The following is a 19,309-nucleotide window of genomic DNA, read 5'->3' on the forward strand; positions in this document are numbered from 1 at the left end:
ACATTATGTTACAATATTAAATTGATGGAACAAGATGAAGACAAAGTAGGAGAGAAATGGAAACCAATAAAAATAATGTTAGGAAGGAGTGCCATAATTGGAAGAGAGCAGTTAGGGGGATGATGCATAAGGCTCTGGTCATTTGTCCAACCTTTTTTCTTGAGCATTTTTTGTTTTTATAATTTTTACTTTATAGTAAGCTAATCACTAGGGGGAAAAAGTACCAAATACACAAGTTTTGCATGTTGTTCAGGCTTTCCCTTTAGGCTAAGCTTATAACTAGCAGAGATTTTGCGCTAAACTACTTTTTTGTTGTTGAGTTTTTTTGGCGTTTTAACTTGCGTCTGCTTATTGTGTTTGGGGTACCATTAACAATGAATGGCACATCAAGCACGAAACGGACGTGCATTCACAGACCACTAAGGTGTGAATAGAAGGTTAACATCTATTGGGGCCAAAAATTCCTGAAGCTTGTAGCTCAAATAAAGCTCATGTGCTTTTTCAAGCTACTAGCTTTAAGTGACATTATGCTTAGTTGTGAATGGGGATCAATGAGCATTTTGGAGTTTCAAGCTACAAAACACTCTGGTGTGAATGGGGTCTAAGCCCTGGGAGTATAAAGCTGGCCATAGATGGGTTTGTTTTTGTTGTTTAACCAGCGGGTTAAAAAACTGACCTGATTCGCCCATCCACACATTCGAGTATACACAAGCTGTAAATCAAGTCTACAAACACATTTAAAGTCAGTCGATGCATTTCACAGACAAATCAATTTCTTCAAGGCTAGACAGAGTACAGATCTAGAGTTTTAGTTGGTAAGAGGCAGGGACATGGCGAGTGCTGAGCACCTAGAACATGTGCCTCACATCTCCTGGGGGGTGCCCGAGGTCTTCTGGCACTGTTATTACTCACCACTGCAGAAGCTGCCATTTCCTCCTGATGGCTGCCTGTCAAGGTGATAACATTTAGAGCTGAGAGAAGCTTCCCCTAGGAAGGAGACGTCCTGGAGGCCATCTGCTGCACTGTGTCTGAGGTCTGTAAGTTCAGGTGGGTGGGGAATTAAAATGGGGGAGGGCTGGGTTGAGGCATGTGATTTTTGCTGGGGGCTAGAGAGAGGGGGGAGAGAGAGAGATTTTTGACAATCAATCAGCTCGTCAGGCTATAGCCTGCAATGTTGATCAGTGTTTTGGTGCCAGAGAAGTTTCTCAGAATATAATTGCTCAGCTGGGGGAATACAATTACTCAACAAACAGAGGATCCTCTCCCTGCACCCGTTGACACAATTTAAAAACAGAGCGTCTGAGCGGGGCTCCACTGCCCACCCAGCAGGAATCCAACCAAGAATAATAAAATGGGGTGGATATTTCTTTTATATATGTAGCGTGACATTTTGGACAAAGTGTCATTCATGTGTAAATTTAGTTTTTGCCTCAGAACGGTAATGGGGTTCTGAGGGTTAATTATGTAGGTTAACTTTGACATCAGTTTGGCTGGGCTGTGTTAGAGTTCTGTCTGGTCATGTGTACAGTGAGGTGCACATGACAGGCCAGAACCAGGCCTGGTTGGACGTTTTGGGTATCAGCTTCCTCAGAGCCAATCAGTGGGTATGCTGGACCCCGCTGAGGAGTCTGGGGAAGGGTACTTAAGATGTTGAGGTCACGTGTTCCGTGTGGTTTGTTCGTGAGGCCCTATCGGTCTGTTTCTGATTCTGGACTGGGGTAGCCCCGCGAGGGGTCCCGGTCACAGGAGCGTTCGTCGCTCCACAACATGCTTCAGTTGGTTCACCCCAATAGACCTGCCTGGCCTGGGGTAAGGATCCATCTATTCCCGAGTCTCGGAACCATCTAATCCGAGGCGCGGTTACTGAGGGAAGATTCAAGGCATCCGGGTGTGCTCTCGGATGTATTTAGTTGTTTTTGTTCCAAGTGTTCTAAACTAAGATTGGTGCTAATAAATATTATAGATTGAAAAAAAAAAAAAAAAATGTGATACTTAGCCTTTGCTCTCTTAGCTGTTTTACCACAAGACTTACTGTCTGTTTTCTTCCTTTTGTGGTCTGTAAGTTTCAGCAACATTAGCAGGCTCCCCAACACCCGACCTTTGTTTAGGGTTCCTTTATTGGAAGAGCACCTCATGTTGCCGGTTGCAGGTTGGTTTCTCTGTGTTGTTGGTATGGTTAATGTCCTTTCTTTTGTTGACCTGCCCATCTAAAACCTTCTTGTTCCCACATGGTTTTGGGAATTGCATGGGGTAGAGATAGATTGGCTCCACAGATAAGGTTGTAGTAATGTCCCTTAGCTGCCTTAGGCAGTTTTTCCTCGCTGGCGATCCTCCACAGCAAACAGGATGTCTCAAATGAGTTCTCTTTTTCCTAATGGTCTTTGAAACAGCACAAAAGGGGTGAGCAAATCCCCAGTCAAAATAGTCTTGTGACAAAGTCATATTTTTGGTTGTTGATCAATGAAAGTACTGTATTGCAAGAGTCAATCATTTTATGTCCTCTGACTACTACAGACAAAGGCCACTTGTTATTTTGGTTTGAGACTCATCTTACCTAGCACCGGCACCATTGTGCTGATTCATTGGTTCCTGGCATATTGTAACATCTATATACGGTAATTAAGAGTAAGTTTAATTTTCTATACTAGTTGGTTTCCTTCTGCATAATCTGCTGTCCATTTCCCTAGTTCCTTTATGTTCATATTATGGCTATCACGCTCAGATTATTTCTGGTGATTATGCCATCTCTAAGCTCAACCACTTACAACACTTGAGGTACACTTTTCTAGTTTTTTTTGTGCTTCTTAAATGTAATTATACTGTATCTTTACTTCCCACCTGTAGGATATCATATGATATCCCAGACTTTGAGGGGAGATACCGATATGATGCCCACAGCTACATTTAATGATAGCCACTGGATTGCTTTTACATGCGGCAGGAAGCCCCCCCCCCCCCCCTTTCCAGGCCCTCCCGTCTAAGGGGGACTGAATTTCCACTAATCACAAGTCAATATTCACAAGCTGTTGGTATGATATACAGAATAGATAAACATATATGTGCAAAATATGAACATCCAAAAGCCTATACTATCTATACTATGCAAGTGGTTTCAAACTCCATTTAATCACATGCTCAATATTCAGTACAATGAAAAAAACACCCAATTTTTGCTGTGTCATGCTTCTCGCATCACATTTCTTTTTTCTCTGGGAGAGGGACCATCTTACGATTTTTACCTTCACAAAACATACCTCATCTGCTTCAGCTGTGGATTTGGGTTCTGTGCAGGGAGTTTTCTATTTTTTTTTCTATTTATTGAATTTAATAGACGCGTGTGTTGTTTTTTTTCAGCCAGACTAACTATTTTATAATTTTACCAAGTTGCTGTTCATTTTCAGTAATACAGTGTAGCACCCCTATAGTTGCTAGAGTAGGTACATTTAGTTTGGCTCCCCTGTAGGCTGAGGAGAATGTGTTAGTTTAGGAGTTTATGTGTTTAGGAGGCTGAGCAGTGCTTCACAGGCTGTGGCTCTGTTACCTCCCCCTGTCTTCTGGAAATCACTGGAAATTTCCAGAACATAGTGGGTGTAGGGACAGAGGCTGCAATCTGAATATTTATGGAATTTCCATCAATCTCTCGGAAAACAGGTCTACAAGGTGGGGAAGCAGCCCATAAATATTCCAGAGCCTGACAGTCTGGGAGCAGAGTCCAGCCCTCTAGAGGTGACCCCTCTAAACAGCTGGACCCTGAACTCTGTTCCCAGAGAGAGAAAAAGAAAGCTCCTGGAAATCAATCATCCATAGTCTCAGATAGGTCTAGCTGTAGACCTTCAAGCCAAGCCAGGAGAAGCTTATTCAGCCAAGGACCAGTGCAGCAGATTTCTGGATTTTCTAAAGTTCCCCGGGTATGCTCATGAGCCATGTCATAGTGGTACTCTCCGCACCTCCTGTAGATATCCCCAGCATCTCTTTTCAAAATATTATAACTTAAAGTAATTGTAAAGGTTTTTTTTTTGTTAAATAACAAACATGTTATACTTACCTGCTCTGTACAAGGGTTTTGCACAGAGTGGCCCCAATCTGAATTTTCTGGGGTCCCCAGGTGGGCGCTCCTAGCCCCTCCTCTTCATCGAGACCCGCATTCCATGAGGGCACTCATGCAGGTGTGCTCCTGAGTCCTGCTGCGTCCATTGACACAGACAACAGGACTCGGCCCCCGCCCGGCTCCAGTGTCACAGGACTTGATTGACAGCAGCGGGAGCCAACCAATGGCTCCTGCTGCTATTAGTCTATCAAATGAGAACAGTGGCTGGAGCTGCTGGGCTTGTCCTTTGACGCTGGGAATGATCAGGTTCAGGTAAGAACAAAGGGGAGCTGCAGCACAGAAGGTTTTTCACTTTAATGCATCCTTGAGACTTTAGGACTCCTTTAAGCTGTTCATACAACCTTAAAGCAGCTGTAAACCCTTGTGTTTTTTCGCCATAGGATGCATTAAGGGGAAAAAACACCTGGCAGTGACCGGCCCCCAGCCCTCCCATTTTACTTACCTGAGCCCTGGAACTTGACCCAATGATGTGGGCGTTGTGGGCCAAGCCATACATTCGGCGGCTATGGACACTGAATGATGGACTTGGGAGCACACCCACAAGGTAACCCCTCTGGGAAAGTGCTTCTCCTAGGGGGTTATCTGATGCAGGGAAGAGCCGTGAAAACCGCAGAGGGACCCCAGAAGAGGATGTCCGGGGCCACTCAGTGCAAAACAAGCTACACAGTGGAGGTAAGTATGACATGTTTGTTTTTTGTTTTTTTTTTAAATAATCAAAGCTTTACAATCACTTTAATAGTTGGCAAACAACATTTTACTGAACATACAGGACAGTACAGACCATTATTATCTATACAATTTTGAATACTACTGAATATCATTTGTTTCCAGGTGATTACCACAATAATAAAAGTACACACATGTAAAAAACAGGTATATTGTATATTTTATTTTTATGACAGTTTTCTGTACAAACATACACATAAATGTACACACATAAATGCAAATTGAATTGAAACTCTATCCAACATTTTTTTGTTTAGCTTTGATTGCTATGGAACCAGTGTCCGATCTGGTCTCGTCAGTGACACTGGTGAGAAAAGCTTCTCACACACCCAACCTATGTCACAGCTACTGCTTGAGGGGGATTGGGCTTCTTGGTTACCTCAAGAAGTGTAAATTCTTTGTACATTCCCTCAAAAACAATGCATGTAAGGGCATGCTGGGTAAAAATGCTAGTGGGAGTCCCACTTAGGATTTCCATAGGAAATAATTTAGAACCTCGCAGAGGGGAAATATAAGTGAAAATTAAAACCACTCTTTTCTGTGGTTTCTTTCTGCAACCATGATTAGGCATAACAAGCCAAATCTAATGCATATCTGTAAGATCACAATTTTTTGCGGCATACTGGAACTACTACTTCCTTTTACTTTTTATATTATGCCAACACTAGGAAATTTGTAATGATATTTGAATATGTTAGGACCATCATTCAAGCTACCAAGAACTGTAATTTATCCTAATCCTAGCTCCTAATCTGCACCTGATAATTTTCCTTGGGCCATTATTCTTGCAATCTCACCAATAACATCTTCATTGACTAACTAGAGAACCAATAACTATTCAGGCTTATTTCCTCTAAAAGCGATTCACTTTTAGACTTTAATTCACAAATGATATGAAAGCCATTACTAGCTGGGAAGACTTTTATTATACAAAATTCCAAGAATCTCAGCAGCAAACGACTTTAAATATGTTGTTGTCATCTATGTAAATATTTAAAGCCTAACTCTGGGAAAATTAAAATTTCCCCTTTGCAGTGAGGCTGCATGCTCACTGCAGGGTTCACGTGTTTGCCTAGGTATAGGGGCATAGAAAAGATTTATTTATCTGAATTACTGATTCTCTGTGCTGTTAGACCAATCTAATCAAGGGCAGACGGATTAAAGTGCTAGATTACATTTCAAGCATACATTTTTATAAACTATAAATCAAAATAATATTACTTGCAGAAAAAGAATCAATTCTTGATGTAATTTTTTAGTAATTTCTACATCAAGTGTTAAAACCTTCCATAACTTAAAGCGGAGGTCCACCTTAAAGTGGACCTTCCACTCATTGGAATCCTCCCCCCCTCCGGCGCCACAATTGGCACCTTTCAGGGGGGAGGGGGGTGCAGGTACCTGTACAGTACAGGTATCTGCACCCACTTCCAGGATAGCTCTCTGCGGAAAGGGGCGTAGATTACGCCCCTTTCCGAAATTCCCCCGCTGCCTGCTGGGAAACACACAGATCCCAGAGGCAGCGGGTTCATCCTTATTGCGCAGCGCGACTCGGGCATGCGCAGTAGGGAACCGGGAAATGAAGCCGAAAGGCTCCACTTCCTGATTCCCATACCCAAGATGGCGGCGGCAGCACCCGAGAGACGATCGAGAGATCAGCTTCGGGTGCCGACATCGCGGGTGCGCTGGACAGGTAAGTGTCACTATTTTAAATGTCAGCAGCTGCAGTATTTGTAGCTGCTGGCTTTTAAAAAAAAAAAAAAAAAAAGCGGACCCCCGGCAGACTCCCTCTTTAACCACTCTTACGGTGAAGAACTCCTCCCTAAAATTCTGTCTCCCATGGGCAACTGATTCTTGTAATAAAAAGCAAATATAGAGCAGGGACTGATGTGAATGTATAATGTAAATATATAGTGCTGCATAAATTGATGGCTCTATATAAGTATCTGTAATAATAGTAATATACCATAGTTTTATACCTTATGTTTGGTCACTACTATTCATCTTTGCATGTCTGCCCTTAAAACACTTTCAAATAATTTACACACAAGATAACAGACTTACTTATCTCTCACCCATCTTAAAAATAATATGACTTCCACTGTATTCCATTCTTGTGGTACTGTCTTAGAAGAAATTATACATATATTCTTTTCACTTCACTTTCTATTAAAAATAAAATACATAGACTGGAAATCTTCTTTAATTTAATGAAAATCTGATCTTCTGACCAAGTACTAGAATCTGACCAAATGCTAGAATATTGCTATAAAACAAATGAGTCCAACATGACAAGTTTGTGCATGTTTTCTCATAGTTATTTAAAAGTGAATACGAATCCTGAACTGAGGGTTGTAGGCTGCTATTGCTGATCTTCAAAAAAAAAAAACATAGTTTCCTGTCTTTCATGCATATCCAATGGCTTTAGATTTTTTGTGTCACCAACTCTGAAAAAGTATGCAGGTGTTGGTTTTGGCCTTTACTCTGACTTCTACAAACTTGTTCCCTATAAGGTACTCATAGCATTGAGACAGCTCAGCAGGAACTATTTTCAGAAGAAGGTTAGCACCAATCTATATGTTAATCTTACTAATGCTATACAGTATCTGTTCTCATCAGGCAATACTGAATAGTTCATATCTTCTTATCTTCATATCTTCAACTAGGGTCATAGTCTGAGTCAGTAATAATACAAAGGCCTCACCTGCTCTTTAAAACTACCAGCATGCTAGCAGTTTTTTTGGCAAAATGGCCTGATTACTGGCGTGAACATTCTTAGACAACTGCTATCTTGATATAAGAGCATCTTCTACTTGTCACAATAATAGGCTCCATAGGAGTCTATTGAAAATATTGAGACTATGTATCTACAATCCATCCTTCTTCATGTTGGCGTGTTAGCAATAGAATCTAAGGAAGTCACCTCAAGCTGTTAGTAGACCCTCCAATTCGCATAAACGCTCTGCATTTTTCAACTTAACTCTTGTAACATGGTTAATGGAGTCAAAGTTTATACTCTGTCTCTTCATTTTTACATAATAAATTACATTTTTGATCATCACCTTGACATATAACCCCGCTGTTCATAACCTGCGCCCCAATTCTTTTGGAGAGGTTGTGATCCAATGTAGGACTCAGGCATATCACAGTCTGTGCAATCATTAGTTAATTGTTCATGGTTATCTTCATAGTCTGTAAGGTGGCCATCGAAAGATTCATTGTCTAAACATTGGTCAGTAGCAGCTGTTATGGACAATGTTTTTAAAAGCCCATCCCCAAAATCATTACAATCTGATACACGAAGAGTGTCAAGGAGTGGACACATGGTTATAGCGTTTGTGACCAGGGTTTCCATATTCCCTGAAACATTTGTATTGATCTCTTCTGAATGGATGTGCAGTTGGTTTTTATTTAGCGCCAATATCATTTCAGTATTTGATCCTGATGTCTGTACACAGCTGCTGTCAGATGACTTATCACTGCTGGAGTTTGTTGGTAAGCCTTTAGAAGACATATAGTCATCACTACTAGAATCTCCATAAAGGGCATTTCTTCCTAAACAGTTACCTTGCATATTCTTGCGCTCTGTGTAACCAAAGCCACTGAGAGGATACTCATTGATACTATTGTTGTCTTCACCAGATAGGAGGAATGTAGTCTGGTTTTCATTAATGGTGAGGGGGTAAGCTTTCTCCTCAGGTATTACAGAGACAGTAACAGTATATTTTTTATGTGAAAAGTCCTATAAAATAAAATAAAATATAATCAGACTAAGGTTGAAACACTGGTTTACATATGCTATCTGTAATATTAGTTTTGTATTTTCATGCTTCCTTATTAAAAAAAAAAAAAAAAAAATAGCAAATCGGTATGACTAAATTGCCTACCTAAATATATTATATAGGTAGATATTATATATTATAGACTTACAAGATACAGATTACTTGTGTGTGGACTACAAAATATATTATGGTTATTATCATGAGATTTGTATATAATAATTTCTTATTTTCTAAATCTAGAGCAGAATTTACCTCTCCATATTTCAAACCAGTCCAAATAGTTTAATGGAACCAAGGATATTTACTGTACATAGTGGTTACTTTTCACCCATCAACTGAAATTCTATATAACCGAATCATCCAGGAAGCAATTCGATATCTAAATATCCCAGTCCTACACAGAAAATTGAATATAAGCAACCATTTTAAATTTCTCCATACATATCCTGGGCATTAGTAACATTAGCACAGATTACCTACAATAAGAATTGATGGCTAAGTTCACCTTTTTAAAATAAATAAATAAATGTGCATATTTTTGCAGGAAAATAAAAATGTGCATTTATTTTTATTTTTTTTCAGAGGAATCTGCAGAACATTGCACTGGCAATCAGCAGATTGCATGTGCAATGTGAGGCTCTTGCAGGCACATTGGTAAGCTTTGTAACCGTACCTCCATATTGGCTTTCAGTTACAAAGCTGGAGGAAGCATGAATGAACTAAGAGGGCACTGATCAAGACCCTTGCAGTTCATTGAGAACTGCAAGCTGTCTGCCGCAGTGGAAGACGGAGCTTGTGGTTTATTCCCAGATTCCTATTAATGAATCATGTTGCCTATTTTGAAATGTGATCCCTGACAGCTGTCACAGGGGGAAGGGGGCAAATTTTGTGGGTAGGAACAGGGCAGGTGTTGGAGCATGTTACGTGTTACACAGTAAATATGGGTGCAATGTGTAACATGCTCCAGAAGGTGAACGTATCCTATATATTCTTTGCTAATAGAGGTCACCACTTCCCCTATAAAGTACATAGTATATATACCAATATGCATGTCATAGGGGGACGTGGCGACCTTGAGTGGCAAAGGGTATGTGGAATTAGCAGCAAATTCCGAAGCCTTAAAGTATACTTTTCCCCCTTTAAAAAAACTTTACATATTCACATCACCATGCATCTCTGCATGCTGACATGAAATCAATTAACACTGTAGTTAATTTTATTTACTTACCTGTGTTTAGTCCACTTCCTTGTTTCCCTGAAGGCACTGATGAAGTAGCTTCAGCTGCACTGATACCCCCTGGGAAGGCAATGTCACCAGTGCCTTCAAGGAGATTTCATACCTAATCTGCAAAATGTTGCACTCTTGACATACTGCGCATGCATGAGATTAAGCACATGACGTCATGTGGCCCATCTCGTAAATGTGCCATTACATTCATCTGTTTTTAAAAAGTCTTTGCAAGATCTTGGGGGAAACCTGTTTTTTAAAACAGATAAACTTTAATATCATGTGGCACATACACGAGATGGGCCTCCATCCAGTGCATGACCACTAGAACTATATTGCAATCTGACCGCATAAAGAATTTTCATAATGGTGGCGCAGGACTGAGGGCAAAGGTAGCATAGAGGCACCATAAAAATGACAAAAGAAGTAGAAGAGGCAGCATGGAAGTAGGTAAGTGTACTTATTTAGATTTACGGTCATCTTCATGATTTTCAATAAAGAGGCGGTATGCAAAATGCAAAGCATGCAAAAATAGAGATAGTTAATATTATTTGTATTTTATGTGCAGGGATCGAATTTATACATTGTTACCTAAAATATATCATAATTATAACCACATTATATTTTGTAGCCCAACAAAGTAACACTGAACCATGTCGGTCCTCTATTATCTCAATACTCTGCCCAGTTCATTGACCTGTGTATATAGCTGGAGAACAGAAGCCAGGACAGCTAGACTCCAAAATTGCAAACCATCTTTATTTCATCAAATCAAACAAAGCAGCATAAAACTAACAAAATGACCACAGTGGGGGACAGAAAGTTGACACGGTTTGTGCTTCTCTTAGTACTTGTTCATAATGCAAAACATGCCAACCTTCTGTCCCCCACTGTGGTCATTTTATGCTGCTTTGTTCAATTTGATGAAATAAAGGTGGATTGCAGTTTCGCAGTGCAGCTGTCTGGACTTCTCTTCTTCAGCTATAGCTTTTGTAGTCCCCGTTGGTAGGGCATATTCTGTCTGTTATATTTAAGTTTCCTACAGTCCCTCCTAGCTGGTCTGTGTTATCTGCATTGAGAACCATACACACATTAGGCAATTTGTATCTTGTAAGTACATACATTTGCACATTGCACATTTGCACAATGCACATGGAGCATTACACTTATTGGAAACAAGTGATTCATTGTAATAATAACATTATTAAAGCGGAGGGCCGGTTATAAAAAAAAAAAAAAAAAAAAAGTCAGCAGCTGCAAACACTGCAGCTGCTGACTTAATAAACACACTCACCTGTCCAGGGCGCCCGCGATGTCGGCCGCCCGGGGCCGACCCGTCCCTCGGCTCTCGGGTCCCGGCGCCGCCATCCCTTGTAAGGGAAACAGGCAGCGGAGCCTTATGGCTTCACTGCCCGTTTCCTACTGCGCATGCGCGAGTCCCGCAGCTACTGCGCATGCGCGAGTCCCGCAGCGCTTTCTGAATGGGACGCGCTGTGTTCTGGAACACACAGTTCCCAGAACACAGCGCGACTCATTACCCAGAAGACGCCGCGACGAAGACAGAAGATCTCCGCGGAGGAGGAAGAGGAAGATTAGGAGAAAGTGCCTAGCAACAGGCATTTCTGGTAAGTAAAAAAAAAATAATTTTTCATTTTTTTTTTTTTAGATTTTTTGTAATTTTTAACATTTTTTTGTTTTTCAGGGTGGCCCTCCCCTTTAATATATATAATATAATTATGATTAATTGTACTAGTACATGATTATAGGCATATCTACAGCCTGAGGAAGCAGATCTGTGAAATGTGTAACCATCTTCCAATCAAAGCTACTATGCAATTTGCAAGATTTGTAAGATTGAGTATGCGTACCGATACTTTTTTTCTCAAGTACTCACCAATGCCAATTATCAATAGATATTTTTAATGTCATATGATTTTTGTTTTTGTTTTAGAATAATGAAAAATCATTACTTAAGACGGTAGTTACAGTCTGTGGACTTGAAGGTATTAGTTTTAGTATCAGATCACTTGCACGAGTACAAGTACTCGTGCAAATGCTTAGTATTGGCACCGATACCAGTATCGGGGCAATGCTAGTAACTTTGTACAATTTTATTAAATATTATGCGTACATAAAGATCTTTCTTTCTTTTTTTTATGGTTGATGGTCTGATACCTTTAAAGTCTTGTGTGGTGTAGCTTACACAAGAGAAAAACTGATTTTATGAATGGTTTATTCCACAAAGCCAGGAAGTGGAGAATGGGCGTTGGAAGGGAGGGCAACTTGATCCTATGTTCTGGTTGAACCCAAGAGAATGTTTAAGGATAGCAGGGATTGAGAGCTTGCTAAAATTGAACCTTTTGTTTTGGAGAATTAATTATAGAACCAGCCCATCAATCTCATAAGGATGGATGTGGCATGGTATAGTCAGATATCAGGGGGCATTAGTTTCGCCCTTTGATTTTGGGAGAGAGAAGATTGTTCCACAAATGGTCAAACTCCTAAGTACTTTAGAGAATTGGAACATTTTTTGAAGGGACAGCTGTGAAAGAGGGTGCCTAGTTGGGGAGGCATTTAAGATAACAGATTTGGAAAAATTTACTTTGAAGTTGCTAAGCATTCCAAAACTCATGGAAGATAGAGGGCATGTTGTATGAGGATTAGTCACAAATGTTAAATGATCATCTACAAAAAGAGAACGTTTAGGATAGTGTCAACCGAACAATATTTGAAACAGAAAGATTTTTCTTGAGGGCATTGGCTATGTGCTCTATAGTCAGGATTACAGGAACAGCGCTTGGGGACACCCCTGCTGGGTAATGTTGAAGATAGTGATGCTGGGATTAGGGCGCAATTGATTTGGACTTTGGCTAAGGATGATGTGTAAAGTGCAAGAATTTTATGAAGGAAATTACATCTCAGTTCTAATTATGTCAGTCAGGCCAAAGATGATACAAATTTCTTTCCTTCCACCTCGATTTCTCTACACTGACTATGTTTATGGGGGAATCCCTCCTGCAGTGCTATTATGTTCTGCTGACAGGGAACCTTCCTGGCTAGCAGAACACAATGATCACTGCTAGCAGCTAGAGTGCCCAGCAGTGATTGCATGCAAAACATCTGACAGGTGGGCTGTACTGAAGTAGATTGATGGACAACCAGCCTGCCCATATAGTAGATGGATCAAATTTCAACCGCTGAACTGGCTGAGATTTAATCCATCTATGACTCGCTTAAGAGTATGTCAAAGAAAAGAGCAGCTAACTGTTGAATGTCTTTTCTGCATCAACAGACAGTATGTTTGTGGTTTAGCTATGATGAATTAGTAACATTGCCTTGATGTGTTGTCTTGGGCTTCACATCTTTGGACAAACCTATCCCGATCGTAGTTTCTTCCCATGGAGCTATTCCCTCCCACGAGTGCCGTCCCTGCCAGAAGCACAGTGATTAATGCTAGCGGCTATAGCTGCCAGCAGTGATCACATGCTAGAAATCTGACATGCTGGTTGTACCCATGTCGATCAATGGATTGACTTGGGTACAATCAGCCTGCCCATCAAAGAATCAAATCTCAGCTGGTCCCTGCATAAACTGTCGATGATTCAAACCATCTATGGCCGATTTAAAAATTGGGAAGGAAATTTGTTTTCAGTGGAGATGGAGTTGAAGACTGAGAAGAAAAGGGGTATGAAGTTCCTTCCTCATCTGGACCTGGGCTCTTGCACACGTTAGCTTTATTTTCTCACAGCCTTTGCTGAGATTGGCTGTATTGGCCACCATAGGGAGCAGAAACACCATTCTTCCAGTCATGTGACTGTGTTCAGGCTTAGTGTTTGGTTAACAAGCCCTGGCACTGTCACATGAAAGGAGGTCACATGATTCTAACTATCCAGAAACTGTAGGTAGTGTGGCAATTAGCTGAGTAGCAAGAAGATACAAGGGAGCACAGACAAGGTGAGTTGAGTATATGGGTTGTGGGGAGATGCAGACACTGTCACTTTACCCTGCACGGGCAAGGTGACAGTGTTTATTTTTGCATACTGTAGATGTATCTGATATTTGCAGTATTAAACCAAAGCACACTACCATCTTCCGGAACAAAAAAACATCTGCTGGCTGGAGAGGTTTGTTTCTAATCAAACCTACAACCTGCATGTGATCACCATGATTGGCTGCAATATATACTATATTATACCACTGTTATACATTTTATATTATAGAGGCATTGGTATAATGCCAAAGGTAGATTAATGTAAGTGGTTATTGACACTAATAATTGTCCACTGAGAAAAAAAATATGAAAAAACTCACCAATACTTTGGGGATTGTAACCTTCATATTTAGTATATTCCAGATTATGCAAAACAGAAATACAACAAAGAGAATGGCAACTACTGCTGGCAGTCCAATCAGTGGCACTAATTGATGGGTTAGATCTAAAAGAAGGAAAATAAATTATGCTTTTAACATTGCTAATTTCATCCCATACAGTTAAAGCAATACGTTAAAGCAACGTCCTCCATTGGCGGGCTGTTACCGTTGACAGGGAATCCATCTTCACACGGTCTTCCTTCCGGGTTTGCGGGCTCCAGCCATTTGAATTGAAAAGTCAAGGCCACGGCACAGCTCTTTCAATGGATGGCATGCCGTCCATTGAGTGCACAGTGCACATGCACCAGTGACATTAACGGCTGCTATAAATGTAAATATTACCTAAATGGTGCCCGTTTCTGAGATATTTACTGTACCCACAGGTAAGCCTTGTTATCATTTTCCACATTTTCTTATGTTGCAGCCTTACCAAAATGGATTCAATTCAATATTTTTCTAAAAATTCTATAAAAAATACGCCATAATGAGAACTTGAAAGAAGTTTGTTTGAAATCTTTAATTTATTTATTCAAATTTATAAAAAAAAAATTAAAATCACATGGACATAAGTATTCACAGTCTTTGCCATGACACTCAAAATTTAACTCAGGTGCATTCTGTTTCCACTGATCATCCTTGAGATGTTTCTACAACTTGATTGGAGTCCACCTGTGGTAAATTCAGTTGATTGGACATGATTTGGAAAGGCACACACCTGTCTATATAACGTACCACAGTTTACAGTGCATGTCAAAGCACAAACCAAGCCATGAAGTTCAAGGAATTGTCTGTAGACCTTCAAGACAGGATTGTATTGAGGCACAGATCTGGGGAAGGGTTCATAAACATTTCTGCAGGATTATTGAAAGTCCCAATGAACACAATGGCTTCCATCATCCATAAATGGAAGAAGTTTGGAACCACCAGCACTCCTTCTAGAGCAGGGCTGCCTGGCCAAACTGAGTAATCAGAGGAGAAGAGCCTTAGTCAGGGAGATGACCAAGAACCTTATAATCACTCTGACAGAACGCCAGCTTTTCTCTGTGGAGAGAGGTGAACCTTTCAGAAGAACAACCATTTTTGCAGCACTTCACCAATCAGGCCTGTATGGTACAGTAGCCAGACGGAAGCCACTCCTAAGTAGAAGGCACATGACAGCCTGCCTGGAGTTTGCCAAAAGGCACCTGAAGGACTCTCAGACCAGGAGAAACTAAATTCTCTGGTCTGATGAAACAAAGATTAAACTCTTTGGCCTGAATGGCAAGCGTCATGTCTGGAGGAAATCAGGCACCGCTCATCACCTAGCCAATACCATCCCTAAAGTGCTGTAGGGAGGTTTTTCAGCAGCAGGAACTGGGAGACTGGCCAGGATCAAGGGAAAGATTAATGCAATGTACAGAGACATCCTTGATGAAAACCTTCTCCAGAGCGCTCTGGACATCAGACTGGGGCAAAGGTTCATCTTCCAACAGGACAACGACCTTAAAGCGGTGTTTCAGCACTAAAAAAAAAAAAAAATTATAAGTCAGCAGCTGAAACAAAAGTAGCTGCTGACTTTTAATAAGGAGACTTACCTTTCCAGTGCGCCCGTGATTTCGGCCGCCGAGGCTGACATGTCCCTCAGCTCTCGGGTCCCAGCGCTGCCATCCTCACTAAGGGAAACAGGCAGTGGAGCTTGCGGCTTCACTGCCCGTTTCCTATTGCACATACGTGAGTCGCGCTGTGCTCTGTGAATGGGACACGCTGTGTTAGGGAACAAACAGTTCCCAGAACACAGTGCGCCACATTACCCAGAAGACAACGCGGAGGAGGGGAGAAGAGGAAGATCACCGAGGAGCAGGAAGAAGGCAGATTAGGAAGACTACCTAGCAACAGGGATTTCTGGCCAGGTAAAAAAAAATTTTTTTCAAATGTTTTTTATTTTTTTTAAAGAATATCAATGCTTTTTTTTTTTTTTTTTTTTTTTTTAGGGTGGCCCTCCACTTTAAACACACAGCCAAGATAACAAAGGACTGGCTATGGGACAGCTCTGTGAATGTCCTTGAGTGGTCCAGCCAGAGCCCAGACTTGAACCAGATTGAACATCTGGAGAGATCTTAAAATGTCTGTGCACCATCCAACCTGATGGAGCTTGAGAGGTCCAAAGACGAATGGGAGAAACTGTTCAAAAATAGGTGAGCCAAGCTTGTAGCATCATACTCAAAAAGACTTTAGGCTGTAATTGGTGCCAAAGGTGCTTCAACAAATTATTGAGCAAAGGCTGTGAATACTAATGTACATGTGATTTTCTTTTTCTTTTTAATAAATTTGCAAAGATTTCAAACAAAGTTCTTTCATGTTGTCATTATGGGGTATTGTTTGTAGAATTTTGAGGAAAATAATGAATTTAATCCATTTTGGATTAAGGCTGTAATATAAAAAAAATGTGGAAAACGTGAAGCGCTGTGAATACTTTCCGGATGCGTTGTATGTACTGTACATAGTGAACAGTTGAGGTCCCTGGAGGACCTATAGTGAGTCCCTATATGGTTATAATGAAGGTCGTTGGACATAGGAATACAAGGGAAACACTGTGACCAATGAGGAAGCAGAGGAGCCTATAAAAATAATTTGGCACATGAGGAAGGCGCCATTTTGATTGCACATACACACATACTGTTTGTTAAAGTGTTACTAAAGTGAAAACTTTTTTTTATTAAAATAAACAACATGTCATACTTACCTGCTCTGTGCAGTGGTATTACACAGAGTGGCCCCGATCCCACTTTTCTGGGGTCCCATTGGCTCTTCCTCTTCTTCTTAGGGACTACCATAGCCAGCCGCTGGCTATGGGGAGAGTGTAGTCTGCGCACTCCTGACCTGTGATTCTATGGAGCTGCACTCCATAGACTTACATAGCGGGACTTATGCCCACCCCTCCACTTCCTCCTCATTCCATCTGAGTGAAAGCAGCAAGTGCCAATGGCTCCTGCTGCTGCTCGAGTGCTGTGTAAAGAGGAAAAGAGGGGAGAATAGGTGCAGCCATGCACAGCGCTGATCTCTTCCCCTTTACACAGGGAAGGGTGGAGGCACAGAGAAACTGAAAAGTTTTTTCCTTAATGCAAATAATGCATTAAAGAATATGTAAATGTAAATGGTTTTTTTTCTTAAACACGTCATACTTACCTCCTCCATACCCCTGATGACGTTACATATAACGAAACGATCATCATAGGGACGATGCACACACACTGTTGGACAGATGCTTTTTGAATTAATGACTTTTTGAATGATAGCACTGGCTATAGTGGAGAGATTTACAGCCAGCAGCATCTTTGTTTTATATGCAAGTGCACTGTTGAGACCATACTACACCATGAAGTGTCTCCCTGTTTTATACCCATTTTAACTTGAGGATTCATCCATCCAACCCATCTGAGACGGTGAGCTGGATCATCTTGTCACCATAAGGGGAACACAGTGAAGCTGGCAGGGGAACATTTCCTGGTTTCCATCTGAGGATCAGAGATACCAATAAGCGCTGAATGATCTTCCCGAGTAAGGAAGATCGCTAGTGGTCTGGTAAGCCCCCATCTGATTTATGGTGAAGGAGTCACAACGGTGAATGTCTGAGCATGTCTGAGCACTGCGCCATCAGGATCGATCTATACAGTGTGGAACACTGCCATGCATGAACTGTTTGCACAGGAGCACTTTAGTGATCAATATACAAAATTTGCACTTTATGAATGTAATCTATTTTGCACTTTTGCATAAGGACATTTTTGAATTGAATAATATTTTGACTGGAATTTCTGTTCACTTCAAATATTTTGCACATATGTCATATATGGTGTTTTGCACATGGTAATTTTATTTAGCGCTGCACTTTTAGGATATACATATTTGAATAACCTGGAATTTATGTTTTAGTGCACAGCTGCTGTATTTACTTTTGATAACACACTAGCGCACATTTATTTCTTTAAAGTTACCTCCTCTGTGCAGTTGATCCTCCTCTTCTGGGGTCTCTCAGTGGTGCTCCTGGCTCCTCTTCTTGAGTACCCCATCGGAAATGCGTTCTCCCTGCGGGCTCGCTCCCATGTCCTGCTTTTGCGTTTATTGACACAGACAGCCGGACTCAGCTCTGCCCCCGTATCCCGCTTCATTGGATTTGATTGACAGTGGAGAGAGCCAATGGCTGTGCAGTTATCAATCTATCCAATCAGAACTCGAGCCACCGGCTGGAGTGGGTGTGCTCGTTTCCAGCACAGGAACGATCGGGCTCAGGTAAGTAAAAGGGGGGCTCTGGGGGGCTGGTGCACTACAAGAGGCTTATCACCTCAATGCCTAGAATGCATTGAGGTGAAAAACCACGAGGGTATTTTGCTAGAAAATTTGACTTTAAGAGATTTGTCATGGGCACATTTAAAGCTAAACTCTAGGAAAACTAGAAATACACAGATAAAATGCATCCCTTCATCTCTACACACCCCAAAAACTAGCAAAGCCTACCCAAATGGGTCACGCCCACCCGCATAGACTGGCCCTCCCTGACTCCACCCTGTCAATCATATGCGTCACCACTGTCTCCTCAAATAGGACAAGATACATGGGGCATTATGTGTGGAAGACGCAACTTTTGTCTAAGCAATTGAGGGATGTAGAGTATATATTTTGCTGTTTTTTTTGCTTTAATAAAGCTTTATCAGTGGTAATTTACTAGGTCAGTGCGCCCGCCTTCTTTTCTTTTTCTTTTAGTCTATGAATACCCATTATTCTGAGGAGGGCTGCAAGACGGCAGGCATTACTTTATAAATTTCGTCGCACCCCATACTGAGAGACTAGACACCTGAGTTAAACCATATTTAAACATAAACATTGTAAATACCAGATCAAATACAAATAACTGGTTGCAGATCCTAGACGACACCATCTCCCACAACTTGGAATCTGTGGTACCACTAAGTCAGGTTCTGTCCCCAGCCACCAAACAGCACATCGAGGACTCCCTAATTGACCACAGACCCCTACTATCTTACCCGATCAGCCTAGACTGAAATCAGACCAACAGGAGGACTCCATACCCAAGAAGGGTCCTACCGTTTCATCAATATA

General features: G+C 41.2%; 1 protein-coding gene across 2 annotated transcripts in view; it reads right to left on the bottom strand.

Annotated features, from left to right (window-relative positions):
* Positions 1-4,971: 4,971 nt before the first annotated feature.
* Positions 4,972-19,309, bottom strand: part of IFNLR1 (interferon lambda receptor 1) — an 80,874-nt gene continuing 66,536 nt past the window's right edge. Inside the window, exons 6-8 of one of the 2 annotated variants that reach the window (XR_013274517.1) lie at positions 14,153-14,277; positions 8,866-9,007; positions 8,430-8,573 (exon numbers count right to left, since the gene is read on the bottom strand). Coding sequence is in view for 1 of the 2 variants with exons in the window: in XM_077481842.1 (XP_077337968.1) it covers positions 7,890-8,573; positions 14,153-14,277 (809 nt within the window). In the remaining variant the exon portion in view is untranslated. Of the gene's footprint in view, positions 8,574-8,865; positions 9,008-14,152; positions 14,278-19,309 lie in introns of both variants that reach the window. The other variant, XM_077481842.1, reaches the window with a different exon arrangement.

This window comes from Lithobates pipiens, unplaced genomic scaffold (assembly GCF_037356315.1).
Source record: "Lithobates pipiens isolate NorthernLeopardFrog02 unplaced genomic scaffold, aLitPip1_a1.2 Scaffold_16, whole genome shotgun sequence".
Classification (NCBI taxonomy): domain Eukaryota; kingdom Metazoa; phylum Chordata; class Amphibia; order Anura; family Ranidae; genus Lithobates; species Lithobates pipiens.